Below are 27266 nucleotides of genomic sequence, written 5' to 3'. Positions count from 1 at the left end.
CTGGCAGCTATGTTGTTGTTCGTGTCTGATACCATTCCCAGGTTGAGTCCTCTCCTGTGTGTGTCTGAGCAACACAACGCAGCTCCTGAGGTGATGCAGCATGATGATGCTCTCTCGTCTATCGTCTTCAGACCATCTGCTGCCTGCTGTCTCCGTAGAAGACACTCGACTCAAGGCCGTCAAAATAATCCGAGCAGTGCGTCTCTGTTATAGTTGCAGGGTTACGGGAGAGCGTGTTGAACTCTATAGCATGTGAACCACTCTTTCACAGAGATAAAACAGCATTGAAAAACATGATAAGGAAAGGAATGTGTGGAAAAACTGCCAAAAACACATTTTTTATACTCCTCACAGAATATTCGTCATTCATTTAACAAACAAATAAGGACGTGATTGTTGATTTGTTGAATCTTTATTAAAGGTATTTCCTTGTAGGACTCAGGTGAACATATATCAAGCGTTTAGTGCAGTTGGCATTTGGTTATAATTTCACTCCTTAAAGGCTGTCGTACGTATATAGAATATACTTGGTGTAACTGTGTCTGATATGCTGACAGTTGTAGCTCTACAATGTTATTTCAAATCTGACACAATAGAGACAATTGTGTAAAATAGCATCAAGATCTACTGCACAATGAGGAGAATACTGTACAACAGAATGAAAGCTTATACATAGTTACTGACAATTGTTCCTGTCAGGATGATAATATTCCCATTTTCACCCAACAAATCCCCACATTTGGATGTGTGTTGATTTAGACAACTCTATGTATTTAAATGTAGATTCTAAAACCATTCCAGTCTGACCTTTTACATAATTGTCAGAAAGTGAAGGGACTTTTGGAACCAGCCTTCAGTGAAAGGGATTCTATTCTTGAGTAGTTGTGTGGCACTGACATTTCTCTCTCTTTACTGAATATATATCCATATATCTATACATATATTTACAAGGGGAATCTATACTTTACATGGATAAAATAAGCAACACTTTGAGGACAGTTGACAAAATCTCAACAGATCTTTACAATTTCTAAAAATACCATTTGACTGTAAACCTTCTTGATCATAAATATTTCATAATTCGAGGACAGTGTCACTCGCAGAGCTGAGACTTCAGTTGGGAATCAACTGACATTTCAAGAGTCCCTGAAGGTAGGCTTTCAACACACCATCGTACAACACACCATCAGCACACACTGCTAGCCTGTACACTCATACACACAGAATAAAAGTGCAGTACAATATGTCCCACACACGCAGTGTGGCCATTTTAATATCCATTTCATATTAACTTGTCCTCCTAGCTCATTAGCAATAATTGATATACTTCTTATGAATGCATTAACAGCCAACTGGAAAATATCCCTCTCTCATTCTCTGACTCCCCTTTACTATTTTTAGTCTGACTAGAGTTGTGAACAGTGCCAGTGAATATGCAAGTTCTGACTGATTGTGTTTGTGTTTGCATGGATCTGTGGGCTGTGTTTGTGGATATTAATTCACCCATTTGGCACATTCGTTTCTACAGTCTCATTCCTATAAGAACTATAGACATGAAACAATAGCTGAGGAATGTTGACTCGATCCAAACTGTAAATGATATAATGAAAACATTGAATGCCAGCTAACAGCCCATTTAAAAATGTGAATCTCATATTCGCTAGCTTTAGAAATCAAAATCCCCGGACTCTTAATAGACTCCAAACTAAATACTGTACAATATTATTATATACAGTGGGTGAATATGTTAATAAAACAATAAGAAAGCTATACAAAAGATATTTTAGTCGAGATGATATAAAGGTATAGTTTGACATTGTGTCTATGCAGCCTGTGTCAGAGCACCATCTTGGTTGAACCACTTCACAAAAGGCAACCTCTTCAAATGTCAAATCTAAATGGAGATAGAAGGTACGAAGTCAGATGCTAGCTTAAGTGTATCCATTATTTCAAAAGGTCAATTCAGTGTCATTCGTCTATATTGATGGGGTTCCTCTTAAGGCAAATCATGCTTTGTTTTGATGACAGATCTCTACGGAACAGACAGGCAAGGAACGGGGGTGCGAGTTAGGCCGTGTCTCTGTACCCCTACTGATAGCAGCTGCACAGCGCCAAGGTGCCCAGTATCCCATCACATCTGCTGCCTCTCAGCCCCAAACTTCTTCTAATTAAACAGGTGAGGGGATTTTCTACCGCATCGGCTTTGACAGTTTACGTCATTTAATCGGCGTCCTAAAGCGTGAAGGGTGAGATCTAAGGGAGGGGAAAAGGGAGATGGGAAGAGAGGGTCTTCCTGATTCGACACACCGCGTTCGGGGCATGTTCTCCGTACCCAAGCGACTTTAAAGCGCGTTGTCCTGCCACAGGCCCTGCAGATACGCCGAGTTGAACTCGGCCACCAGGAAGTCGACGTGTTCCCTCTCTTTGGTCTTGAAGGCGTCGGCGATGATGCGGACGGCGTCCCTGTGCTCCCGGCCCCTCAGGGAAACCCCGTTCACCTCCAGGATCACCTGGCCCACCCTCAGCTGGCCACAGCTGTGGGCTGACCCCCCCTTCTGGTAGAGAGAGGGGTAGGAGGGGGGGAGGGGGGGGGAGGGGGGGAGAGGAGAAGAAGAGCAATGAGATACATTCCGAGGAAGGGAGAGTCTGGCAGAGAGAGGAAGGAAAAAAAGACGAGAGAGATTGAAAGAGAGAGAGAAAGAGCACAAGAGGGCAGAGGAATACCAATGAGATCTCCCCCCCGGACAAATGACAACCCACTGGCATGAGCCGAAGAACAGTGATGGATGAGTGAGTGAGTGACTGTCAAAAGGCGACTTGTCTGAATACAGCCGGATTTGGATGTGGCCCTTGCGGTTGGTTGAATGTCCATTAGTCTGCCTCTCTGTCAGGGTATATAAATAGAGACCTTAAAGCTGGCAGAGGGGTCCAGCACGCTACACCCAGACCTCACTCTCCGACAGGGCGAGCCTGGTACAGAACGAGAGTCGTCTGGTGAGCTCTTGTCCAAGGTGCTTTGGGGAAGGGGGTCTCTTTGCATGCTTGATGAGACTTGAGTATGATCTTCCAAGGGCCGTGAAATAGACTGCATATCTAATATTCTTCCCATTATGTGTGCTGTAATGTGAACCTATTCATTGTCAAGCCAATATATTGTTATTTAATCAGTTCTATTAAATAGTGGGGGGATATCATTGGTTTAATGAGGCTGTATCCTTGCTAAGTCAGTTTAATTACAGGAAGCATTGTGTTTGATGAGCCTGTTAAAGCCTTGGTGGGCCATCACTGTTCTATTGTGGTAAGATTTATGAAAGCTGTTGCTGGAGTCATTGTTATGGAAATATCTGCTCTGCCACACACACGCACACATACCTACACACACACACACACACACACACACACACACACACACACACACACACACACACACACTTCAAAACAGAGAGAAGACAGGGTGCCAAGACGACTCATTTAACCCTAAATCATTGTCAAAATGGGTTCCAAACTGCTTTGGAAAAGCCTTCCTCGCAACATTTAAAGCAAATCCAAGGATTCTAAACGTTGCGTCGTTCATTTACACGGTCACACATTCACGTGAGGACCGATGTGACGTGAAATCGATGCAAATACATGGCTACCTTTCTCAAACAGATGCCACGGAAAGGTCGTGTTGAACCGGAGGCGTCCGAAAAAATGTCAGGCGTCCCAAGAGTGTGATAAAACATGCAAATCTTATACAGACTCGACCGAACTATGGCGGTGGGTCGGTGGTCTCTCTCCCTGGCGTGTGGCTCATCCTCACCTGGATGGTGACGATGCGGGGGAGGGGCTGGCGAGTGTTGGCCCCTCCCTCGATGGCGATACCCAGGGTGTCTGCGTTCTTCACCACGCGTACCAGGGTAGCGGTCACGACGGGCGCGCCGCACTGCCAGGTTACCACGTCGGGACACACAGACAACACACCATGTTAGGGGATGTAGCTAGGGCAGAGATTACAGCTACTTCTACATCGGCCTTTAAAAAGTCACAATGGCCCCCTGATTCTGCTCTGCCCTCACCTGTTGGGAGGTGGGTCCTGCAGGTGCCTGGGCCCCTTGGGGGGCCTGGTGGGCCTGGCTCTTACTGGGCCGAGGGCTGCTGTCCTTACTGAGGCCTCCGGCCTCCGCGATGTCCACTCCGCTGTCCTCGCTGAGAGTCTGACCGCTGTCTGACAGCTGGGACAGAGTGGCCCCTGGGCATCAGAAACACACTGTGGGATCACCAACAACGCATCACAGCCTTGAGCCTCCACACACACACACACACACACGCACACGCAGACACACACACGAGGTCAGAGACCACTTTTTCTTACCTCGCTGACCAGGCTGTTGTCTGTAGTCAGCAGCCAGCCTGTGCACGTCGGCCATGACACAGTGCTGGCTGAGGGAGGGGGAGCAGGGGCGCTCTGGGGTGCAGGGGGGGGGCACGGGCAGCGAGACGGAGGGGCAGGGGGAGGGACACTGAGAGGGGGACGGGGAGGGGGAGGGGGAGGGGAAAGGGGAGCCAGCCCGAGGCGAGTTGGCGCCCATGGCTGTGTTGGACTTCTCGTAGGAGCAGGATCGGACGGGGGGCTTGGCGGGGGTCTCCCTGGGGGGAGCAGAGCAGGAGGAGCTGTGGTGGAGAGAGCCTGGGCAGGTGTGGTGCCCGGAGCCGGGCCGGCTGGAGTGAGGGTGGTGGTGGGGGTGCTGGTGGTGTGGGTCAGAGTTGGAGGCGGGGCTGGAGTGCTGGTGGGAGCCCTGACAGGAGTGCTGGAGAGAGCCGTGGGACTTGTGGAGGCCGGCGTTGGAGCAGGCGTGCTGGCCCGAGGTGGGGGAGTTATGGCGGCTGGTGGAGCCGAGGGACTTGACGGACTTGTGGTGCTGTTCCTGGTGCAGCCTGGTGGGGGCAGTAAAGACCAGGCCCGACTGGGCCTGCCTGGATGAAGGCCGCCTGCAAAGCTCTCTCTCCCAGGGGGGAGGTCTTGCCTGGGAAGAGGGGGGCGGGGGCTTGAAAGATGGGGGGGACTCAGCTGTGGTCTTTGCTTCGTTCTGAGAAAAAAATAATAATATGCACACACGTTAACATATGAGCACACATTTGTATGCTGGCAGTGAACACATACTGTTCTCCACAACTCACCAAGGAAATTTCCGGAATAGTGTTTGCAGTTTCCTGCGGCTCTACCTGTTTGCTGCTGCCATGTGAGCATTCGTTCTGCAAGAGGAAAATACTGTTTATCACAATACTCGGCTTGTTGCTATTCTGTGAACAGGAGGTCAGTGAAACCTCAACAGGCAGCCTCATAGTTGGCACTGCAAGACAGCAAAGCAGACTGGTTATTATATCAAACATGTCACATCGCCATACAACATCCCGTTAACCTCATCTGAACCGCTACTAAAGACCAATCAGTTAACTCCAATTACTTAGTGGGGTCAGCGCTTTATAGCCGTGGTAGTGAGGGCTGCCGATACAGACAATTACACAAGCACAGAGTGTGCTGAGAGAGTCAGATGACCCAGCCAGCCATGAAGCCGACTGACCACACAATCAAAACAACAACAGCAGCAATGCGGGGAAGCACTGGTTCACCTCTCACATATTCAACAGCTTGCCGCTAACAAAGGAAGGATAATCCCTGACCCGGCACAGTGAATAATCCCCGTTTTTGTTTGAGCATAAACCAAAGAGAGTTATGGGTTTTGGAGAGCGGCGCGGGTCTTAGCCTGACTCTTGCAGCAGGGTTCTGAGACAGAGTGTGCCCCTGGCAGAATGAGGTCCCAATGAGTTGATGGGGGCCACAGTGAAACATCAATACTACACTGTTACTGGGCTATCTCAGCCCAAATCACTACTCGGTTTGACACTGGCGCCAGAGCTGTGCCTCATCTTGGACAAAGGAGATTAGGATGGATATGTGGGGGGGGGGGGGGCAAACTCACATGCACAGACACACACACACCTACGGTCTTGGACAGATGCACACATGCTTATGTGTCACTTTGTCACGTTCTCCCCCGTCTCTCTGCCTCTCTCTTTATCACTCCCTTCCCTCTCCCTCCCTCCATCTCCCTCCCTCTCCCTCCCCTACCATAGCCGGGGTCTGTTGGCCGGGCGAAGCCTCGTGCGGGCAGCGGCTCCGTGGATGCCCCACTCCCAGGCCTCCATGCCAGGCCCTCAGTGCCTCCCTCTCGCGGCGCAGCACCAGCCCATCGTAGAGGTCCAGGTCCTGGGGAGCCACCAGGCTCCTCACGTCGGACAGCAGGGACAGCTGGAGGGGAAACAGAAGGGGTTGACGGAGTCGGCTGACGAGCCGTGCAGGGAGCACGCCAGAAAACTAATGAAGATGTCGGTTCTAAGAAGCAGCTCGACGCGGTTTACGCAACCATTAAAGAGAGGCAAATGGTGTCCCATCTGGGCTTACTTTGGCGTGGGTGTTGAAGAGCTCAAACAGGGCCATAGCCAGGGGCTCCACTCCTATGTTGCCCCCCTGGTACTCTTGGAGATAGTAGCCCATGGTCTGTCTCTCTGGGTCAGTCAGCAGCAGGAAGGCTTGCTCCTCTAGAGACACCTGGGTCCCCGGAGGGCCCACACCCCGACACACAGACTGGAGAGAGAGAGAGAGAGAGAGAGAGAGAGAGAGAGAGAGAGAGAGAGAGAGAGAGAGAGAGAGAGAGAGAGAGAGAGAGAGAGAGAGAGAGAGAGGGGAGAGAAGAGAAGCGAGAGAGAGAGTGAGTGAGTGAGTGAGTGTAAGAGAGTGAGTGAAAAACAGAGAGAGAGACAGAGAGATAAAAAGACAGACATAGAGAGAGAGAGAGAAAGAGTGACAGATTGAGAATGACAGAGAGAGAGAGAGAGAGAGAGAGAGAGAGAGAGAGAGAGAGAGAGAGAGAGAGAGAGAGAGAGAGAGAGAGAGAGAGAGAGAGAGAGAGAGAGAGAGAGAGAATGTGAATGTGGCACCCAGCCACTAACTACTGGTCTATGGATTAGTGCGTACAGATGCTGCTAGTCCACAATGTTCTGAAGCACCGTGTGCTCTCTCATCCCACACACACACGTACATGGGGCAGTTGTGAGGTTCTAAGAATAGACACCACTTCAAAAGCATCGGTATTAGGGTGAGTCAGAGCTTGTTTTGCCATGAGAACTCCATCATTGTTATCTTGGTAAGCAGCACAAGTTTTTCATGTGACAATTTCCGCTCCGAATAGACTCCAACTCTAAATAGTCTGGAACTTACAGTGCAATTGTCATACATAATGCAGAACCTTTAATCTTTTGTATAAAGTTAATTGGACCCAACTGAAAAAATAAGCTGCTAGTATTTCCAAATAAAGCTACACGTCTGAGAACAGCATAAATACAGTACAAATAACCAAACCATCTTAAGTATGCCGAAAAAGTAACTTTGACCAGCCTCTGCATTATCGTTGTGGCTAAACACGTAGCGATGCGTTGTAAACAAAATGGGTTTGCAGAGTTGTAATGAGAATCTATTCTCAGCTTAGAGCAGAAACACAGAGCTCAAGGTTGGAGGGCTTGGAGCAAGACTGGAAGCAGACGCAGCGGAAGTGAAAACAATGGATTTACTGGAACAAAGAGACACTTTGCCAGCTGGATTGAAAAATCAATACTTCATAAGAGTGTGTAGATTTGATCTGACCTTGTGGGACAAGTTAGGGTGGAAAAACACAGCAGAGGTAGAGCTTAACACAGAGCCCAGGTGGTGATTACTAAACATACAATAATAACAATTTATAGGTCCATGTCTCATTTAAAACGATATTGACTTTATCGCTTGAATTTCCCTAGGGATTGATAGTGAATCGCAGTGCATTGAATATCTATCTATCATCAGTATGATGTTCTAGCTAATAAAAATGAACATTTCCTTTCCCAACAATTCCAATGGGCAATCTGGGCAATCTGGGCTCTATGATAGGCAGGAGTAAGGGGGAGGCGGGGGGGTGTTTTTGGACAAGGTGCACTCTTGAAGATATTCATGACTTCACCTTTAGGTGGACGCTCAAATCGATCCAGTCAGAGGGCCCTGATAGACGTTTGGCAAGACGCCGTGGCAACGCACAGTCAGCCCTGGTCGATCCAGGAGGGACAAGCACAGCCTGCCCTTCGTTAGCTGCCCTTAATCAGCAGTGAGCAGCAGATATCATTGGGGTCTCATTACTGCTGTGTAAATCTGTGAAAGCTAATGCTAACCCCAGCATACTGTCACAGGAAAGCTGGCCACGGAGAAAAAAATGTGATGCAATATATTGAAAAGACTGGGATACGGTTTCAGGTCTGAAACAATAACTGGATGTTACCTGATTGATTAAATACAATCAGCAAAGGGTCAAATCTTCATCGTCACTATCCTCATTATTATCACCATCCTCATGAACACAATTGCTACCAGTGTAACCTGTGAGTGGACTAAACTGTACAGTACAAGGACTATGAGGCCTTTCTTAATTCAGTGCTCAATGGCACCTCCGGGCGCTGTTGTGACCAGCGTTTTGTTCCTGTTCCCTGCCCTGCAGGAAGTGTTCCCCTGATGTCTGTGTCAGGGCTCAATGACACACAGTCCAGACTCGCTCAATCACACAATGAGGCATGCTGGGAGTCTGGAGAACACGCTGGGACGCAGCCCTCCTAGCTGCTAGTGTTTAGCAAGAGGGAATGAGGGAGAGTTTATGTGTGTGTTTGTGTGTAAGTATGTGTGTGTATGAGTGTAAGTGTGTGTGTGTGTTTGTGTAAGAGAGTGTCCAGGGGGAGTGGTTTAAGCTGGGACAGACCCGCTCCAAGGTTAACCTCCAAATGCAGTATGAGTTTGCGGTATTTATCAAGCAGAGAGGGACTACTTACTAGCCTGAACCAGCACTGCTCGCAACAACCGCCCCCCCCCCCCACACACACACACACACACACAAAAAGCCCAGGAGTGGAAGGATACATCTGTACAGACTACCCAAACATCTCTGTATTACCTGTGGCTATAAAACTATCAACAACTGTGGCCAACAACCAAGTAAACTGTTAAATTGTGTGATGTCCACCTGCCTTTTTCAGACAAGACACAGGCTTTCATTTACCAAGCGTAATTCATTCATTTTACCCCATGGCAGTTAAAACGGGTCTTGTGACCCGCATTGAATCAACACAGCCCCCCGTCCAATCTCCAATTACAAAGCTCATTAGTCGAATGCTGGAGGCACAAACGCCGGACTCATTTTAGATGAATAGCGGTTTAATTTTAGTAAATCCTTCTGATGTCGATTGCTTTAGCATTCTAAGCAAATTTGCACGGTGCTCCTCTGAAATGTACAATGATAACGGAAAATATTTTCAACCGAGAAGTTAGGGAGGGAGTGAGTGATAAAAAGAGAGATAGAAAGACGGATCTGTATTGTGCTATACTGCATGTGTTTTAGTGTAGTTCTATGTTATATAGATTTTTTTTATACAGAAATGTTTTCCTTTCAATTTTCTCTTAGCCTCAACCTTAGCTTGGTCTGTGCTGAGGCTTACTGCACAACAGAGGCATACAAAATTCCCATAATATACAGTGGCTCGCAAAACTCTGTCTCCCGCATTGAGCTAAATCCTGTGAGTCACCTTGGGGCCTTAAATGATTCCTGTGGGGGAGCCAAATTCCTGGAAAGATTGACCCGGAGAGGAGTGTAGGGACTGGGGGGACGAGGAGAGGAGGGTGGCTGGCTGACAAATTTCTCCTCCTAATTGCCAGTAACACAAGTCAATGCTCTACTCCTGACCTCCTAGATGATCTCCTCATTTTTCTCTGCCTGCCACCCTGCCCCGTCGTCTTCAGAGGGCCTCTAACCATGAACCCCTCAATCCCTCAACCTTCAAGTAATGAGTAATTGTTTCAATTCTCCCTGAAAGACGTGAACTCTATTTTCCGCCCTGATACTGTCAAGATAGCAAATGTGGCCGTCCTCTATGCACCCCTATCAAACATTTCACACTGTCCTCCACTCTTACATTCCGTGTGTCCCATATACGTGAGACAACACAGACACAACCAGAGTGACCGCAAGGCTGTCCGGTCCATCAAGTGTGTGATGCCGTTTGTCTTGGCGATGCAGCATTTAGACTGTGGATGGACAAGGCCTTTAATACAATCCCCAGATAGCATCTCCACAGACAGCCAGGAGTTTCTGTGTTTTTCCTCATGGGTGAGGCTCAGCCTTCCATAAGGTTGACAGTTGAGGGAAAGATCTAATCTGAAGATTGGAAACCCATCAATGAAGGAGGCCTTTTGTTTGTCTGAGTCTACGCGTGGGCGTGTGTGTTATTCATTTCAAGTGTTGTACGCTCAGAGTGATTCGACGTACCTTTCCTAACGCAGGTGTAGCCCGGCCCGACAAAGTTCTGCAAGGAAAAGAAAGACACGGAAGGTCAGAGGAGGAGCTGCCTGCACCAAACACACACACACACAAACACACACACTCAGCGTCTGGCATTTCCCTATTCGACGTTCAAAACATCCCCAACAGCTCGCGCCGGCGCGTCGCGCAACCCAAAACAGGAGTCAGGCAACGTGAGTTTAATGAAGCACGGGGCTAAAAGCCACCTTGCATGATTTGCAAGGGGAACGTCAGGGAAATTTATACTTCCCTTGCCCCTCAATCAGCTCGGCTCCATTAGGACTAGTGACAGAAGGGGGAGAAGGCATACAGCAGAGGGGGGGGGGGGGGGGGCGGGGGGGACGCACACCTCCCTGTCCGACACAATGGAGCGGTAACGACACTTCGCGACCACGAAGCCACGTCAGCCATCCTTCAATTACACCACGGGGCTCTAGTGCTCATATTCGATAGCCCTGACAGTTGGACAAAGCTGCAACAAGGAGCTAAGGGCTAACGGCGGTCGCTGGCGCAGAGCCTTGTCGTGGGTGCTCATTCAGCAGCTGAGGAAGGGATGTTTAATTGAAAAGGATGAAATGGGATTGTTAATGCACGTGTCAGGCCTTATAATGAAAACGAAGAGGAGGTAATTGATTTCACGGCATGTAATGGAGTTTTTTTTTCTTCTTCTTCTCTTCTTCCAGATACGCGTATGTCCGAAGGCAACGATTTTCGGTTCACATGAAAGCTTGTATGTTAGACAAGCCTTGTCATGAGGCACCTGACAATGGCGGTCAGGCACTCAGAACTCGACCGCCTATCACTCCTGAGGCCAGAAATGATCCGGCAGAACAGAGCTCCACCCTCGATATCAGGCGGTCCTCACCGGGCTTTAGTGATGGTGGTGCCGGCGGTGCTCTCCGCGATGGAAGGACTGGTGATCCACTTGGTCTCGTCCACCACGGTGCGGGCGTGGGGCAGCTTGCCCACGTCCCGCGCCCGCACCAGCAGGCGGTGGCACGTCTTCAGGACGCGCACGGCGTCATCGTGGGGGATGGTCGTGAAGCTCCGCCCGTTCACCTCCAAGATCTGGTCGCCCACCTGCGGGAAGGGAGACTGGATGGTGATAGATACACTGACACACACGCACACACACACGTGTGTCAGTTTTACATACACAGCTTTAAGAACACTCTTGATGTTCTTATACAGAGCGTGTGACAGGCCTGTGCTTGTCAAGGACGTCTCGGTATTCAGGACTGTGGTGCTGCATACAAACTCAAATATCCAGATATCCAGATATCCAAATATCCAGTTGACTCAGACACTAGCTGACCAAACACACCACACGGTCATTGGCCTAATCAAACACAAACAACTGAAATGATTACATCAGTGGTGAAAGAGGTGCCATTTATAATCAACATTATTCATAAACCACACATCTATGACCACAAGACTGAAGGGCACCAATCAATAGTTATTATCCGGCACCAGCCAACTGGACAAACATAACAACCCACAGACAATGGTTATTGCTAATCGATGTTTGTTCTTAGTTTTAATGCTTTTTTTCGGGTGCAGTGAGTTGTTTAAGTCTAACCTTACGACAATGGAAAGCTCATCAACTCAAATCAAATTTACATAATTGATGAAGTAGCCTTGATGACAGTTGATGACGACACTGTGTTTTTATCGATCCCCTTGTAGTGTTAAAGATGGTCTATTTGCAGTGAAGATGGGGTATAAAAGAAGAAATAAAGAGAGAGAGTCCAGGAAGTTGCTGAGTTGCAGAAGAGGCACAATAGCCTCTTCCACTTGGCCAATGCACCTCTATCACTGGCCTATTCTCTTTAGAGGGAAGGAAGTACAGGAGAAATTAGTTATCGACTTCCTTCCCCCTCCCTCCTTACACCAGTACATTTATGTGCAGTAGAATCAGCTTGAGTGAAGCTCATTACTCATGTGTGTGTGTGTGCGTGTGAGAGAGACTAATTTATACCCCAGTGCCGCCTACAGCTCAGTCAGGGGAGGGGCAGGAGGAAAGACAGGGTCTGTAAGCTCATCTACGTTCCCCGCCCTGAGTCACCTAATCATGAGAGAGACCGCCGGAAACACTAGGCAGTTGTTTTATCGTAGCTCAACTGCCAGTCAACGTTGTGAGTTACAAGTAATGTGCCACCAATCATTTGGGATGATGTGTGAAATGAAAGGATCGGGTCTGGCCGGAAGATGAGAGATGGTCCAAATACACTGTGTGCTTGTCCTGGCTCAGTGAGAGGGCAGGCTGATGCTGGAGTCAGGGAGAAGTGTCTGGGTGTTCTGGGAAAAGAGGGTCTGGATAATGGATAGGTAGAGCAGAATGTGCAATCTCGCCAAGAGTGAGTTCGCTAAATGATTCGGTGTTATTCTAACACAGGGTTTATTTCATCTCCTGCCAAACCCGGACCAGACCGGCTCTCCCCCGGATTGCAAGCGACTGGCACATCTGTGGGCTGGCTGGTTAAAAGGCCGGGCAGGAAAGGTTTGTTGATCCTCAGGTGGAGTGACACTAATTAAAGTGTGCGTCTGGAAGCGCCAGGACTCGCAGATGGGACGGGACGCAGGGCCAATCCGTCAAGGCGCAACAACAGCTGGGTCTTGATTTGCAGAGGGCCCTCGTGAAGGGGTGGAAACCTGCCAATGTCTGGATCTCCGAGTTAAAACGACTGACATGTCTTTGAGAGGGGTAAACCCTTTTTCTGGAGGACGGTACATTATCGTTGGAGGAACAGTTTTAGGGGAGACATTTTATTCCCACTTTAGGAGAAGAAGTATCAAATCAGAAAGTATTAGATACAGTATCAAATTGGCTGTAGAAGTATTTCTATCGTGATATATTAGCAATCCTGTTCTATGGACTAAGAGTATGTGTCTTTTTACACTACCAAAGCCCTTGTAAATGCGACAAATTTCAGAATTGTTGACAGCATTGCAAAAAAAAATGAATGAAAAAAAGATCCATTCTCTCTCTATAACTAGACCAAAAATCCCAGAAAAATCTGTGAAATATTAATCTGCTCGGATGGTGTGGAGAATAAAACAGAGTCGTTTCCTGTCTGGATGTTTACCGCAGGAGGAAACTGACAGGACCCAAGGCTGAGGAGGGGTTGGACAAGTAGAGAACAAGAGCGAATGCACAGCCGATGAGAGAGGGAGAGGAAGCAGAAGGGATCAAGAGATGGCGAGAGGGACAGAGATTGTCTTCTTGGGTAAACAAACAGCCTCTTTACCTGCCCCGTCGCTCCTGGTCTAATGATAAAATCGCTCAGTCTGCCTTGGAAAGACATCAACAACACATCTGAGAAGGTCGAGGTAGCGGGAAGAAAATATCACTTCATTTCCACATTTCCTGTCTTTCCATTCTGCATATTTTCTCCACTTTTCATCTTGGCGTCCTTTATACAGTATCCCTGACGAGTGATGCGTGGATATTTGAAAATGTGTCTGCTGCGACCATTCTGTGTGTGCACGTATGCGTGCGTGAGTATGTGTGTGCGAGCGAGTGTGTGTGTGCGTCTCTTGCGTTGTTGACGACCTGACTTATAGTGTGTATCGTTGGCCCTGGAGCCCTAACAATGGGCTGATAGCTTCCCTGGCCTTCCTCCCCATACCCCTGACTGCACAGCCAGCTGGAGAGCAGAAAGGCATCCTTCATCTCACTGTCAAAGAAAGGCTGCCAAAATGTCAAGCGCCAGCTCAATCTTTGAAGAGAACACGGTTGAATTTAGCAGATTTGAAAAAAAGCCATTTTCCCATTGACCTGGAGGTGACATGTCTGGCAGAAGGAGATTTGGTAGAACAAATTAAATAATAAGAATAGAATTAAATAAAATTTGTTTCCCTCAAGCATTGTTTAGGAAATAATTACATGAGCACTTTATACAGCAATCCTATCAGTGTATACTGTATGTGTGTTGAGACATTAGGTGATGAGTAGAGGCTTGACAACCCAGCTACAGTAGCAGGGGTTAGCCAAGTTAGCTGTGTTAGCCAGGTTAAACAGCTAGCAGCTAGGGTTAGTTGTATTAGACAGCTAACAGCAGGGGGTTAGCTTAATTAGCACTGTTAGCCAAGTTATCCAGGTACCTTCAGCGCCCCCGCATCTGCTGCTGATCCAGGGTCCACTCCAGTGATGTAGATGCCTAGGCCATACTCAGCCCCTCCTCGGATCATCAGGCCCAGAGAACGCCCGTCATCCAGGTTCAGGCTCACCTATGGGGACAACAAACACACATTGGTGAACACACATTCAGTACTCACACGCACACACAATTGTTGGATTTGCTCATCATCTATTTTAACCACGGTGAGTACGTAATGATCAAAATCCCTAATGGAATCCACAGTCTGGGCTACAGTCTAACAGTCAAGTCTAACTCAGGAAGCTGGACTTGACAAGCTTTGCAGAGCTTTATACACACTTCAGTCATTCCAAGAAGCCATTGTTGTACAAACAGCTTAGCGAGTACACACCAAAGCTCACCATAGCACACCCATGCTATATAAATGACTATGCTTACTATGTATTGAGGTTCAGGTGAAAGATCAATAATTCCCACCGCAGCATAAAAACCCAAAGAGAGAGTCCTAAACATAAAGATGGCAAGCCAATAACTCTGATTCATGTCCACTGGCTCTGCCTAAAGTGAACCAACATATCATACTCTTGGCAGAGGTAGTCTGTCTTCTGTGGCAATACCTATTCGCTGGATGGCACCCTACAGTGAAGCCACTAAACATCCTCCTTTTTAATTGTCTCAGGTCATCCCATCTCATCCATATACAAGGGAGAAACGAGCACTTAGCAGTTTTGAGGAGAATTATTATTGAAATCTAGTTGGAATCGATTCCGAATGTTTATTTTGTGAGCGTGAATCTGAGATGCTGCCGGGCTGCGTTCAGCCCGCCTGTGGCTCGGTGTAAATCTGCAGTGTTGTTCAGAGCCATGTTAGCCAGCCTCTGCATGCTGCATGCCGCTTACGCTGCAGTTCTCAAATCGATGGAGGCGGGGAGGGCAGGCGATGGGGAAAGCACCGGGGCAGGCGGGGAGAGGGGAGGGGGATTGGGCGGGGGAGAGGGGAATGGGGTGGGTGGGTTGTGATGCCAGGAGAATAAGTGGGGTCTGACCTCCATTTCTGTCCCTCCGCCCTCTCTCTTGTTCACATACTGCCTCTGGCTAAAGTTTTCAAACGTTAATATAAAGCCAGAGTCCAACCCACTTGGTTTCAACCGCCGAAGTTGGGTTACCATGGTTTTGTGTCATGTGTGCTCTCAAATCAATGATGGCAGGCCCTGGGGAAGAATGATAACTAACCGTTTCTGTAATGACACTGAATAAACAGAACACAATGGCCTGATCGATCTTCTAATGCTTTCAGTTTGAACAAGGAAGTTCATGGGCAGCGCTTCACCAATGCACACACACACACACACACACACACACACACAGACTCCTACATGCACACACACACACGCACACAGACAGACTACACACACACACACACACACTCCTTACCGTTCTCTCCATGCCCTCCAGTGAGTGTCCTCGTCTCAGGCTGTCTGGCCGTGCCTCCTGGAGGTCACAGGGAGGGGACACGCTTCGTCCCTCGGGATCCACCCAGGTGTAGATGTGGTTGGTTATGTATCCCCCGGGAATACGGCCCACGGAACACACCGACATGGCCAGCTTCTTACAGCCTTTCAGAACCTGCCGTGGTGGGGGGGGGGGGGCAGAGAGGGGGGCGGAAGCAATGCTGTGAAAGGAAGTCGGGTAAAGGACACTGTTCTTATGTCGCACACACACATGAACACACATGCGCGCACACACACATGAACACACATGCGCGCACACGCACACACACGCTGGGTTCCACTTTACACTCCTCGTCACCGCAACCATTCAACCACTCATTGTCCTTGCAAGTTCAGCAAAGAATTCAGCCGAGAATACAGCTGTCAGGGCTGCTGATGGAGACCCGCTGTGCCTTGCAGTGAAATCGCGGCCGGCGGTGCCGTCAGAACTTCCATCAATGAGTCCATTGTCTTTGGGCTCACCTATTTAAAAGCCGTTCCGGTGTGTCTCCGCCTACTCGTAGCGCTGCTTTATTAGCTGAGGATGGGAGTCGAGAGATCCAGATTGCAAGCGTCAGAATGACTCACACACTGACGGAGGTAGGACAGAGACACAATGAGGCCTTGTGAAGCCCGCCAGAATGTCTATCCCTGCTCACGCACGCGGGTATGCACACACAGGAATGAGAAGACTTCCGGACACACACACACACACGTAATTAAGAAAGGGATGTCTCTGGTTCGTAGATGCTTCCGGTATTTGATTTTTCACGGTTGTCTCCATATGGGTGAGACATGTCTTAAAGTAGAACTTATAGTTGTTTGTTCACACAGTAAATGACAACCTGCATTAATTAAATCATTTCTAGCTGACTCTGTAAGAAATGTTTTATCAGTCAGCCTGGCTGTTGAGAGAGGGACTTTGACGGCTGCCGAGAGTTCTGGAAGTGTACGCTCCGCATCCTTTTTGAACGCCTACGTTGCTTTCTCTCTCCCTCCCTCGCCTATCACGATGAACACACACCCCATTCCTCTCTCTCTCTCTCTCTCTCTCTCTCTCTCTCTCTCTCTCTCTCTCTCTCTCTCTCTCTCTCTCTCTCTCCCTCCCTCCCTCCCTCCCTCCCTCCCTCCCCCTCTCTCTCTCTCTCTCTCTCTCGGTCTTTCTCTCTCTATCTATCTCTGTCATTTCAATTAGGTTCATTAAAGATACAGAGAGCCGCCCAGTCTTCCCTGAGACTCCGATCGTTGATCTCAAGCTCTGAGGCAATCCTTCACGTAAGGCCCGAGTTTCGCTGTCCGGAAAACACAACTCACCAAGGCTGTCCTCCCACTCGCAATTACACCGGCGTTTTTAACTCCCCCCCCCTCTCGCTTTCCCCTTTCCGTCTGACTCACACCCACACGCACAAACAAACAAACAAATATTGTTTTGACGGACGTGAGCCAGAGTGCTTTAAACCTTTCATTCTCGCCTCTCCCTCCTCGTTGCAGTGCTGGCGGTGATGTGGCGTTTATGAACGTCTCCCTGCTGTTGATGGATGCGGCGTGTTTGCCTCAGCGCTGAGACTGTGATGTGTCATTCCAGTCCAACAGGACCCATAAATCAGGTTCTGCCAGGTTCTTTATCACCAAACCAAACTAGCTGACACGCCCAAGGTCTGGGCGCTGAGAGAGGACAGGAGCCTATAGTCCCTGGGTCCGGGGGCCACACACACACACACACACACACACACACACACACACTAACGCGCATTTCGCTTATTCAGTTTTATCAATACTGGTGTATAAAACTGTCATACCTCCCCTGACCTCCGTGGCCCCCTGACATGATCTAAGCCATGATGGATTGACTGCTCCATGTGCCTGGTTATAGGAACAAGGAAGCAGATTTCTCTCTTCCCCCGGCCTGCCATGAGCAACACGAGACCCAGTCGACTGATGTGAACCCGGGTTACTGAAAACCAGCTGACTTAGCTCACAACGTGTTGGCCCTGACTCCTCTCAGCTTCCGATAATTCCTGTGTTCCACCTCTCAGCCTTGCTCCTGTGCCGCAAGAAACGTTGCAGTCCCAGCAGATGGTTCCAGAACACTAAGTAGACTGTTGGCACACTCAGCAACAGTCCCAAAAGGACTGCAGACCCAGAAACACAATTAAACAAGGAGGAGAAGGGAGGGGAAAAGTAGATCTGGTCCACCCAGGTCTGACAATAAACATCTTAGGCACATCCCTCAGGTCCAAAAGACGCTCAGGATATTCTTCCGCTTGACGGGACTTGAAAGGGGAGTGGTTCGTCAATTTTTCAAGGCTGGATGACAGGAGGATCTTAAAAGCTGTTACTAACAGTTTCTGAAAGACGCTCTAAGCCCTATCTGAAGAGAAAGGGATGAAAAATATCTCAAGAAGCTAAAATCATGTTTCTAGAATTCATTTGGCAGCATGTAGGACATGGTTAGTGAATGGATTGTCGATTTTATAATCAGCGTGTCTTTATCCGCGGTCCATTCACAGTGTGTTTGCCCAGGATCGTAAATGTTTCAAAGCGATAACAGACAATCTTAATGATGAGGGGGATGATATCTAGCACCTAACAGTGTTCAATCACGCCTCATTATCGATGTGGATGGGAGATCGAGGGTTGTGTTTACGACAGCGCTTTATAGACCTATACGTTCTCCAAGCCAAGGACCCTCACTCTCCAATTAAATTCTGTTCCTCCTCCATTATGTCCGACAGCACATAATAAAACAGACACAGTTTCAAAGATGTGCTTGGAATTTAAAATGGACGCTTCTATCCAATTACGGGCCTAATATCATTTGTTTATACCTCAAATCAATGCTGTACCAGTCAACTACCTCATAATACAATGTTGGCCTAGATAAATGTAAAAACGGTATTACAGTAACTAGAGCTCTGCTAACACTAAAACAAACAAAAAACCCAGAGTGCTCTATGGTCGAAAAGAATGCCGTCAACCCATTCACTTTGTGCACGATTATATCAGCATTGAATTAGATGTTTAGTCAGCGGTAGTTGGCTTTCTATTCTGGGCCTGGTTTGCTGCAGGCTCCAACTCGTACACCGTGGTGAGAGTCAAAGATCAGAGCTGTAACTGGTGGAGAGGAGTGACACTCGAGCGCTATCAGGCTATAAACGTCTCCCGGAGGTGCTGGGCGTACACAGTCAGCGACGGCGTGGGCTGCAGCGGAGCTCTCGCCGGGTCTGCGTGGGGGCAGGATGGAGGGGAGGGACGGACGGATGGACGGCGGTTCGCTGGAGGAGGTGGAGGGCTTTATTTTTACGCTGAAGGAGAGGGGACGAGTGGAGAGGGGGTCGCGTCACGCGTCAGAGGAGGTCGTGCCGGTCGACGGGCGGTAGCCTACAGGGCTCTTACATGGCTCTCTCCCACTTCTGGGCTCTCTCACCTCCATCCTGGCATCGGCGCTGGCTGGCTGAGCCGCTACGATCTCTGAAATCACTTGATACGGTCACTTCTCTGTTTTGTACCTTAAGATAGCTAAACAGCAACACAGTAAGGTCTGACCGGCATTACTTCTGCTAGGACAGTATTGTACCTAACAGATCACTTCATGTCCTTTGAGCCTTTGACAATATACTTCCCAGTACAAAACTGATCATGTACAGCAGAGGACTGCCGTTTTTAGTTTTGCATGAATAAATCTAGTGTGTGCTGTGTATAGAAATATGAATGTCTACATGGTATTAGCACTGTGTAGGCAGTCTAAAATACAGAGGTAACGGGGCGTTCCACATGAACTGCGATTATCATCTGAAAGGTAGCTCTGTAAGTATGTGTGTGTGGATGTGAGGGAGAGAGGGAGAGAGGGAGAGAGACTGTGTGTGTGTGTGTGTGAGGCTAAGGTATATTGAGTAAAATTGGCTGTCACCTCAGATCCCCTTTGCCAGCTGCTTCCATCTCTTCCTCCATCTATCACGATGAACACACACCCCATTCCTCTCTCTCTCTCTCTCTCTCTCTCTCTCTCTCTCTCTCTCTCTCTCTCTCTCTCTCTCTCTCTCTCTCTCTCTCTCTCCCTCCCTCTCTCTCTCTCTCTCTCTCTCTCTTTCCAGACTGGGACTGGGACACACTCAGCACACTGTGATGTCCGTAGCCTGTTAGAGTGCTTTTTCACTCTAGTGTTTGATTCACCTGGTCCTCCCACACGCCATAATGGTTGTTATCAAGAATATGTACTTTGAAGGATTGAGAGCTATTCAAGGGCAACCTGAAACAGCATGTGAAAACAGTGGTCGCACCGCAGAAGAAGGACCTTTTTGAAGATGGCAGAAGGGGAAAGGTTGGAACATCTGTAGATTGTAATAACAGCTGCATCAACCGGAACCACTGACCTTTAGCAAAGTGGCTGGAGAGAACCGGACATCTGCCGATGCAGTAATTGCACCCCGTGTTCCACTGAAGAACCGTGAGCAAGACGAAACAGTGGCGAGACGGAACGGGACAGCGATTTGGGGGACAGGCTAGGCAGCACTCTGTGTCGATTGTTCAGATGATCTCCACTCACGGGGATCCTGAAATTGAGCTGCAGTGATTTCGAACAGGACTGCCGATAGATAACGGAAAATGATGACTGACACCCACACACTCGTGTGGAATGAGCAGCTCAATCCAAGGGAGAGCAGCACATTCCGATTTCTATTCTTCCAGGCCGATCCTTCTGCGAACGTAGTATTCAAATGTCATGTAAATGAACCCACACACAGTAGTCCACATTCAAAAACACATCAACATTACCCACATCGCCCGCATTCAAAACACATAAACATATCCACATTTTGCACCTACGTAATTGAATAATATTTCCGTTCATGTTCACAGTCAAATATGTCGAAGGGTCCCACAAGTACCCAGGGAACACCGGGAACCTCCCCCTCCTGTCCCCTCTGTAGGGGGCATATGTAACGAGGAGGAAACCAGCGCCACGCGCTTACATCATCATCATCCATGCTGGGTCTGCCAAGCAACCTGATTACAACAGGATTACAGGAACACAAAAGCACCAGATTACATTACAGCTTTACAAAAGGAGTACGTCCCTGCCAAAAGCAGAAGGCTTTTACAACCCCCCCCCCCCCCCCCCCCAGTGTAAGATAACATTGTTATCCGCTGTCAAGGTGCAGCAGGTGGACAGATAAGCAATTAGAGAATGAGTGGATGGTTCCCAACCGCAGGCGCCGATGTGACGGCATCTGTAGCAGACGGCCGACCGAGATGGAGCGGTGTATTATGGGAGAAGAAAAGCCCATCATGACCCGAAGAACCCCCCAAAGCACGTGAGGACGTGGTAGCAAGGACCTGCGGTGAGATGTCAAGCTGGTCCAACGATGCCAGAGAAGGCTTCGAGCATTTTTCCGGTTTCCATGCCCGGCAATTAGTGATGTATGTTAAATGGCAGCGACAGCTTTGCCATTGTTATTCCACAGCGGTATAATCATACTAACAACGTACCACAATGACCAGTTACAGTGCTAATAGTGTGTCAGACTTTCAGTCATAGCACAGCAGTTGATTACTGTAATTATAACAAACACTTCTGGCTCTGTGGTGGAAATTCGGAGGGGTTAACCTGCACCTAAGTCCACCAAGCATCATTCTGCTACCACTTCCAAATCGAGTGGGATCACAGAGTGAAAGAGTTTGACCGGAAGCTTGACCCTCATTATCTGGTTGCGGACTCCAAACAGATGCCACGGAACAATTTCAAGTCCACCAGCATCTCCATTTGAGACACAGATGAATCGGGACAGTTCAATGTTGTGCTCACAAACACTTCCCTGACACCTCCCGTCCGACGTCCATCCCAGTTCTGACAAGAGTAGGGCTGATGTGTTGACGTGTGTCTCTCTGAGGAGAACAGCCGGGGTGATATTCTGAAGTGGGTTGCGGGGTGGGGGTAAGGGGAGGGTTCTGGGCAAGAGGCGCAGTGTACCCTGGGGAAGGTATGGAGAAGACGGGGGAAGAGAGCAGGGAGAGGGAGAGAGAGACAGAGAGAGAGAGAGAGAGAGACAGAGAGAGAGAGAGAGAGAGAGAGAGAGAGAGAGAGAGAGAGAGAGAGAGAGAGAGAGAGAGAGAGAGAGAGAGACAGAGAGAGAGAGAGAGAGAGAGAGAGAGAGAGAGAGAGAGAGAGAGAGAGAGAGAGAGAGAGAGAGAGAGAGAGAGAGAGAGAGAGAGAGAGAGAGGCGGTAAACCGAGACGAGAAAGAGAAGTCAGAGACAAGGCAGGAAGGAGAACGGTGGGTGAGACCCAGTGACAGGCAGGCGGAGGTTTTGACAGAGGTAAGTAGGGCACAGTCACAATGAGCAAAAGAACTGACAGCCCAGTAATGAAGCCAGGGAACACCATTATATCTAGGAATGATGAAGGAAATGCTGGCCCGGGCAGAGACAGCAAACTAATGAAGGATTGAGCTCTTCGTCTACCTGTAATGGGCAACCCAAAAGAAAAACCACAGTTAAGTCCATGTGAACATGCTCATCTGTTAGTCTGCCAGAAATACAAGACCTTCCAGTACATTCCGGATGGTTTGAGTAGACAGAATATACGTCAGAGTAACATATATTGCTGGATTCACCACACACTCTCTCTTGCAATCTAATCCTTAAATGAGTCGGGAAAGTGCAGTGCCTCCAGGGAATGCAGGAAGGACATTTCCAGCGTGGAATATAAAGCCTGTTGGATTTGGGCTGGTGGGAGTGATGGTTCCATCCTTCGCACACAGATTTGCATGGCCTGAGTTCTCCAGGAAGGGCCAGATAAATGAGCTTAAGCTCCACAGGCTACTGCGTCCCCATTTCCCCCTGTCTGAACACCCCGCTACCCCCTCCCCTAGCCCCCACCACCCGAACACCCCCAAAGCCAGAAAACTGGTCTTTGATGAGGCCAACATTGTAATCCCAACCTGGGCTCCAAACGTAACTGTGGGCTTCACTTGGGAGGCCAACCACAGAGAGTAAACAGCCATGTTTGTTAGGAAGAGCTCATTATTCACACTCCCTGCGTTACGTAACCTCCTCATTCTCTGAGAGGCTTTTGTCATGACTTTTTCTTTTTGTTGGGTTTGGAGAGAAAAAAGCACCTCGGTACATCACAAGGTATAAATAGCGGCGAGTTTGAGGCCTGTTTGAACAGTGCTGTCGTTCCAGCTGATGTACTTCCTCCCCGGAATGAATGGAGTGCAGGAGGAGGAATTAGCTATTCACAGAGCTACAAGGTCTTTCGCACCTCCAGCACATTTATACGCAAGCAAACGTGTGTGTGTGTGTGTGTGAGAATAACACTACAGATCAAAGGCTGTTCAAAATGTCAATGATGTAAACACCTTGGCAGTCTGGTTGACTTGTCGGGGGGCAACTTGCTGCAAAGCAGGACAGAACAAACAAAGTTGACTTCACTTACAAGCTTTGTGGTTGTTTTCCCCCCCAGCCAGAGGCTGTGTGACAGAGAAATTTCAGGTTTTCTTATACAAGAAAGGGACAGAATTTCAATGAAACACTTTGAGTTGCGCCACTGTAGAAGGCTCCTTGCCGAAGCACATCTTCTGCCAGGTGCTAAACAGGGCCACTTTGAATTAGCACAGACCAGGATGTATTAACCTCTTCTCACCCAGCCTTAAATGCTGCCCGCTTAATTAAAAGCTTTTAATGAATAATTTAGCTCTTGATGAGATGGGGATCAGGACCAATGAATACATGAGAGGCGCTGCCTACACTGGGACTCTGTGGGCCGAGGCAGAATAACACAACTGTGCTGTAATCATTGCACGGCACACTCTTGTCCCCTGGATGCTACCGCCAATGTGAGCGTTAATGTTAATGGTACAAAATGCTTGGGAGGAGATATTGAATGAGACAGCGAGAGACTCCATTTTTTTTCCCTCTCTGCGCTATTAAGTACTGCCGAGTCTTGGACCACTGACATTGGCAGCACTTTGAAGGTAAATAGCCTCATCTGAACCTATTCTTAACCTAATGAGACAGACGGGCCAGAAAAGCTCTTTATTCGCAAACAGCTAGGTCTATTGTGCAATAACCATCAAGGCCAAACTATTCATCCACCCTTCATTTTACAAATGAATAAAAAAAGAAAAGAAATGCTTTTAAAATGCTGGAAATATTCAAAACAGGGCCCCTTTCATTCTTGGATTACTAAAACGAATGCCCAAAGTACATCTATAAGTACTGTAAGTATTTTTGGTCTTCAGACATAATGACTAAGAGGGTTTGTTTTAGTTAGAAATGGCTTCCGTGTGTTTCTGTGTTCGACTCAGTGAAAGTCAATGCCATTGCTACAAAAGCCCGTGTGACAACAAGCCAGGTCAAGAGGAAACAGCTGGGCTCCATCCCAACACACCACCTCCAGTATTTTTACATGAATGTGAGGAATGGGTTTCTTTTCAATGGGGGGGACGTTTGACCACTCATAAAATTGGAAAATCACGTGTTCCTCACATTATTGTAAAAATGCTGGAGGTGAGGTGTGGAGGTGGGGTCACTGGGTGGGGGTGGTCAGGCAGGTAGACCCCGCCCCCCACCCTCTGCCTGAGATTTCACATCCGTTTTTAATCCTTCTTATTTTGTCAGTTCTCCACTCGCCTGCACTCTACACTTCACATTACCGTTACATAACCATCACAAACTTCCAAATAAATTAAATTAAAAGTTGCCGCACTGCTGGAGACGTCATTTTACAGAAACAGAACTGCAACAGGGCCAAACAGTAGCCTGCCCGTCCAGAAGGTCTAACATTAAAGATTCCATCTGTTCTGACCTAACTTGGAAGATTTGGGTCTTTACTATCTGCACATTCTCTATGACTAGACAAGATCAGATGAGTTCAGAGAGCCGGCGGCCAAATAGCCTTAATCTGTCATCCCGTGGTGTAGAATAAATTAAACATTGATTTTGATGGGATTAAAGCTAGTGCCTCAAACTGGACCACAAGCCACTGAACCATCTTGTTTGGCACAATTCATTTTAAGGACATGGCTCTATGCCTGTCTAAAGACTGGCTCCCACACAGAGTGAGTGTTGTCCAAGCTATGCCCCTGGCTGTGGCGGTAATATCATGTGCGAGTGCACACTGTGTCCGAGCATGTCAGTATCATCACAGCCTACAGTGTGTATCAGTTTTGTGGCTGCTGCGACATTGTAACTGAACTGAACATCGTGAGTGTGACATAAGTGTTCGTGACAGTGTCCTGGAATGTCTGCGGCTGGGCATAGCAAGAAAGGCACAAACACACACACGCACTAACACACACACACACACAAGCCTACCTTGACGGCCTCGACATGTGTGACTCTGTCAAACACCATGTCGTTAACTGTCACTATTTGATCACCGACCCTCAGTCCCTCCTTCTCGGCTGACGATCTAGGTTCCACTAAGGACACATAGATTCCCACACCGTGCTCGGCCCCTCCGCGGATACTAAACCCTAAACCCTCTTGGCTCTTGCTGCGCCTCAGGGTCACTTGACGGATCTCTCCGTAGGGATCCTGCATGAGTGCGTAACCGGGATGTTGGGCCAAGGGAGCTGTCCCTTCAGCCGTGGTGCTGAAACCATCAGGACACGCAGCTGGCGATGCGTGGCAAGGCTGCTCATGCGGACTAACAAAGTGCGTCGTGGGAATTGGGACATGATTTGCATTGCCCACTTCAGAAGAGTTTTCTGTGTTATTGCTACTGCTTGCAAGCAGATCCGTCTTTAGGTAGAGCCCCTCAGACGTGTACTGGTCGAACAGTAGCTGGTCTGAACGTGGAATGACCAAACGCAACATGGGCAGTAGTTGACGTTTGTTTGCCGTGTTTAGGATCACTTTCAGAGTTTGAACCAAGTCAAAAACGTTGCGCTTGGCGTGATAAACATTGAGACAATGAATAAACTGCTCCCTCTCAAAGTCGTTGAGCAGTAGGTTGAGAGCGTTGTGGAGCTTCCGAACATTGGCTGAGAGCGCGCGGCCACCCAAGCCTGCCGAGTTCACTGGTGTATTGAGTGAAACGCGCTCCAGATCAGTGCTCATCCTACAACATAACCGAAAACACCACACCACAGATAGTTGCTTCAAACGTATGTTTTCGTTGAATGACTTTTGTTGATTTCTCTCCACTCCGAAAACGCGGCACCACGACGCGAGTCTGGAAGGAAAGTCAAGAGGAACATTGTCATCCTTGCTTGGTTAGTAAAATTATTGATCAAAACTTAACGTCCGTGATATCACAGTTGATTTTCGGCTCGATGCAAGAAGTTTATGTTTCCAAATAAGTCGTATTAACCAAGACACCGAAGTCCTCCTTTGCGCGACAAGTTAAACGTGCCGTTTGCCTATTCCTTAAGGTTTTTCTTTCACAAAAAGTATTTAAGTGATCTCAACCAGTCCGTTCTTCACTGTTATGTTACAGTCAACAAAAAAAGTAATGCTCTTTGAAATGGAGATGCAAAAATAATGATAAAATCCTCCGTCGCTCAAGGTTGCCTCCGCTGCGGTGGTGAGGATTTCGCGCTGTTCATTTGCAATGTAAGCGTGGACTTACTCGCTCTCAGTCCAGTACTGAATAGGAAATGACGCAGGTGTGTGTATGTGCTTGCGTTCGTGCATGTGCGTGTGATTGTGTTAGTGTGTGCCTGTGTGTTTGTGTGTAAGATAGAGAAAGACAGGGTTGCTTAGAAACACAACGCCGCAAGGCGAGACACCAACCCTGAGGATTATTTCTGACTAGATATTGGTCTCATAGATGAAAAAAGATATAGCCTCAACCTCGCGAGCTACAGTATCAGCAATTTCCAGTATGAGAGTATGAGACCAAAGGGCTGTATGATGGCCAATTTATCTTAATTTGGCCTGCAAGCCAAGGCCACAACTGATATATCAGTGGATCAATATGTGGATTTACTTTGGGGGGCAATGCTTTGGCTTCTTACTGGGATCGTTTGCCTTTATATTTTTACAGAATGTATCCAGGTGTCTGTCAGTGTCTGACAGACTTACAGTAAAGCGCCCAAAGTAGCATTAGCCAAGTCCCTCCTTAGATATCTCATCAGATCCACTAGCTGCACACCTGAGGCTATTTATAAACACTGCTATATTTAGCAGTGATGACATCCATAAGCTTCCTTTCTCCTTGACAGCATAATGACTTTCTCAGCTGCATCCCCAGTTCACTCATGTATGGACAATAAAGTATGCATCTTATGACAACTCTCTCCATTTCTCTTTCACCCCC

General features: G+C 48.2%; 1 protein-coding gene across 3 annotated transcripts; it reads right to left on the bottom strand.

Moving 5' to 3' along the window:
• Positions 1 to 401: 401 nt before the first annotated feature.
• On the bottom strand, positions 402 to 26583 carry whrnb (whirlin b). Of its 3 annotated transcripts, XM_062454657.1 has the most exons (12): positions 25319 to 26583; positions 15946 to 16137; positions 14517 to 14642; positions 11275 to 11489; positions 10377 to 10413; positions 6446 to 6628; positions 6113 to 6292; positions 5161 to 5235; positions 4355 to 5069; positions 4059 to 4231; positions 3803 to 3925; positions 402 to 2555 (listed from the first exon to the last, which is right to left on the bottom strand). In XM_062454657.1, exons 1-12 carry the CDS (start codon positions 26063 to 26065, stop codon positions 2343 to 2345), a joined length of 2979 nt encoding a protein of 992 aa, XP_062310641.1. In that variant the 5' UTR covers positions 26066 to 26583; the 3' UTR covers positions 402 to 2342. The 3 variants fall into 3 exon arrangements, 2 of the variants coding, with proteins under 2 accessions (XP_062310641.1, XP_062310642.1); XR_009929088.1 differs by lacking the exon at positions 402 to 2555 and having other exon boundaries at positions 4059 to 4214; XM_062454658.1 differs by lacking the exons at positions 402 to 2555; positions 3803 to 3925 and having other exon boundaries at positions 4123 to 4249.
• Between the last annotated feature and the right edge of the window lie 683 nt (positions 26584 to 27266).

This window comes from Osmerus eperlanus, chromosome 28 (assembly GCF_963692335.1).
Source record: "Osmerus eperlanus chromosome 28, fOsmEpe2.1, whole genome shotgun sequence".
NCBI lineage: Eukaryota > Metazoa > Chordata > Actinopteri > Osmeriformes > Osmeridae > Osmerus > Osmerus eperlanus.
This window is presented reverse-complemented; position numbering and strand designations above follow the sequence as displayed.

Excerpts from the sequence above, each read along its gene's own strand:
- whrnb (XM_062454657.1), bottom strand. The coding sequence starts at position 26,065 with ATGAGCACTGATCTGGAGCGCGTTTCACTCAATACACCAGTGAACTCG. Across the intron at positions 16,138-25,318 it reads CACATGTCGAGGCCGTCAAG|GTTCTGAAAGGCTGTAAGAA; the intron begins GTAGGCTTGTGT and ends CCACCACGGCAG. Across the intron at positions 10,414-11,274 it reads ACCACCATCACTAAAGCCCG|AACTTTGTCGGGCCGGGCTA; the intron begins GTGAGGACCGCC and ends TTTTCCTTGCAG.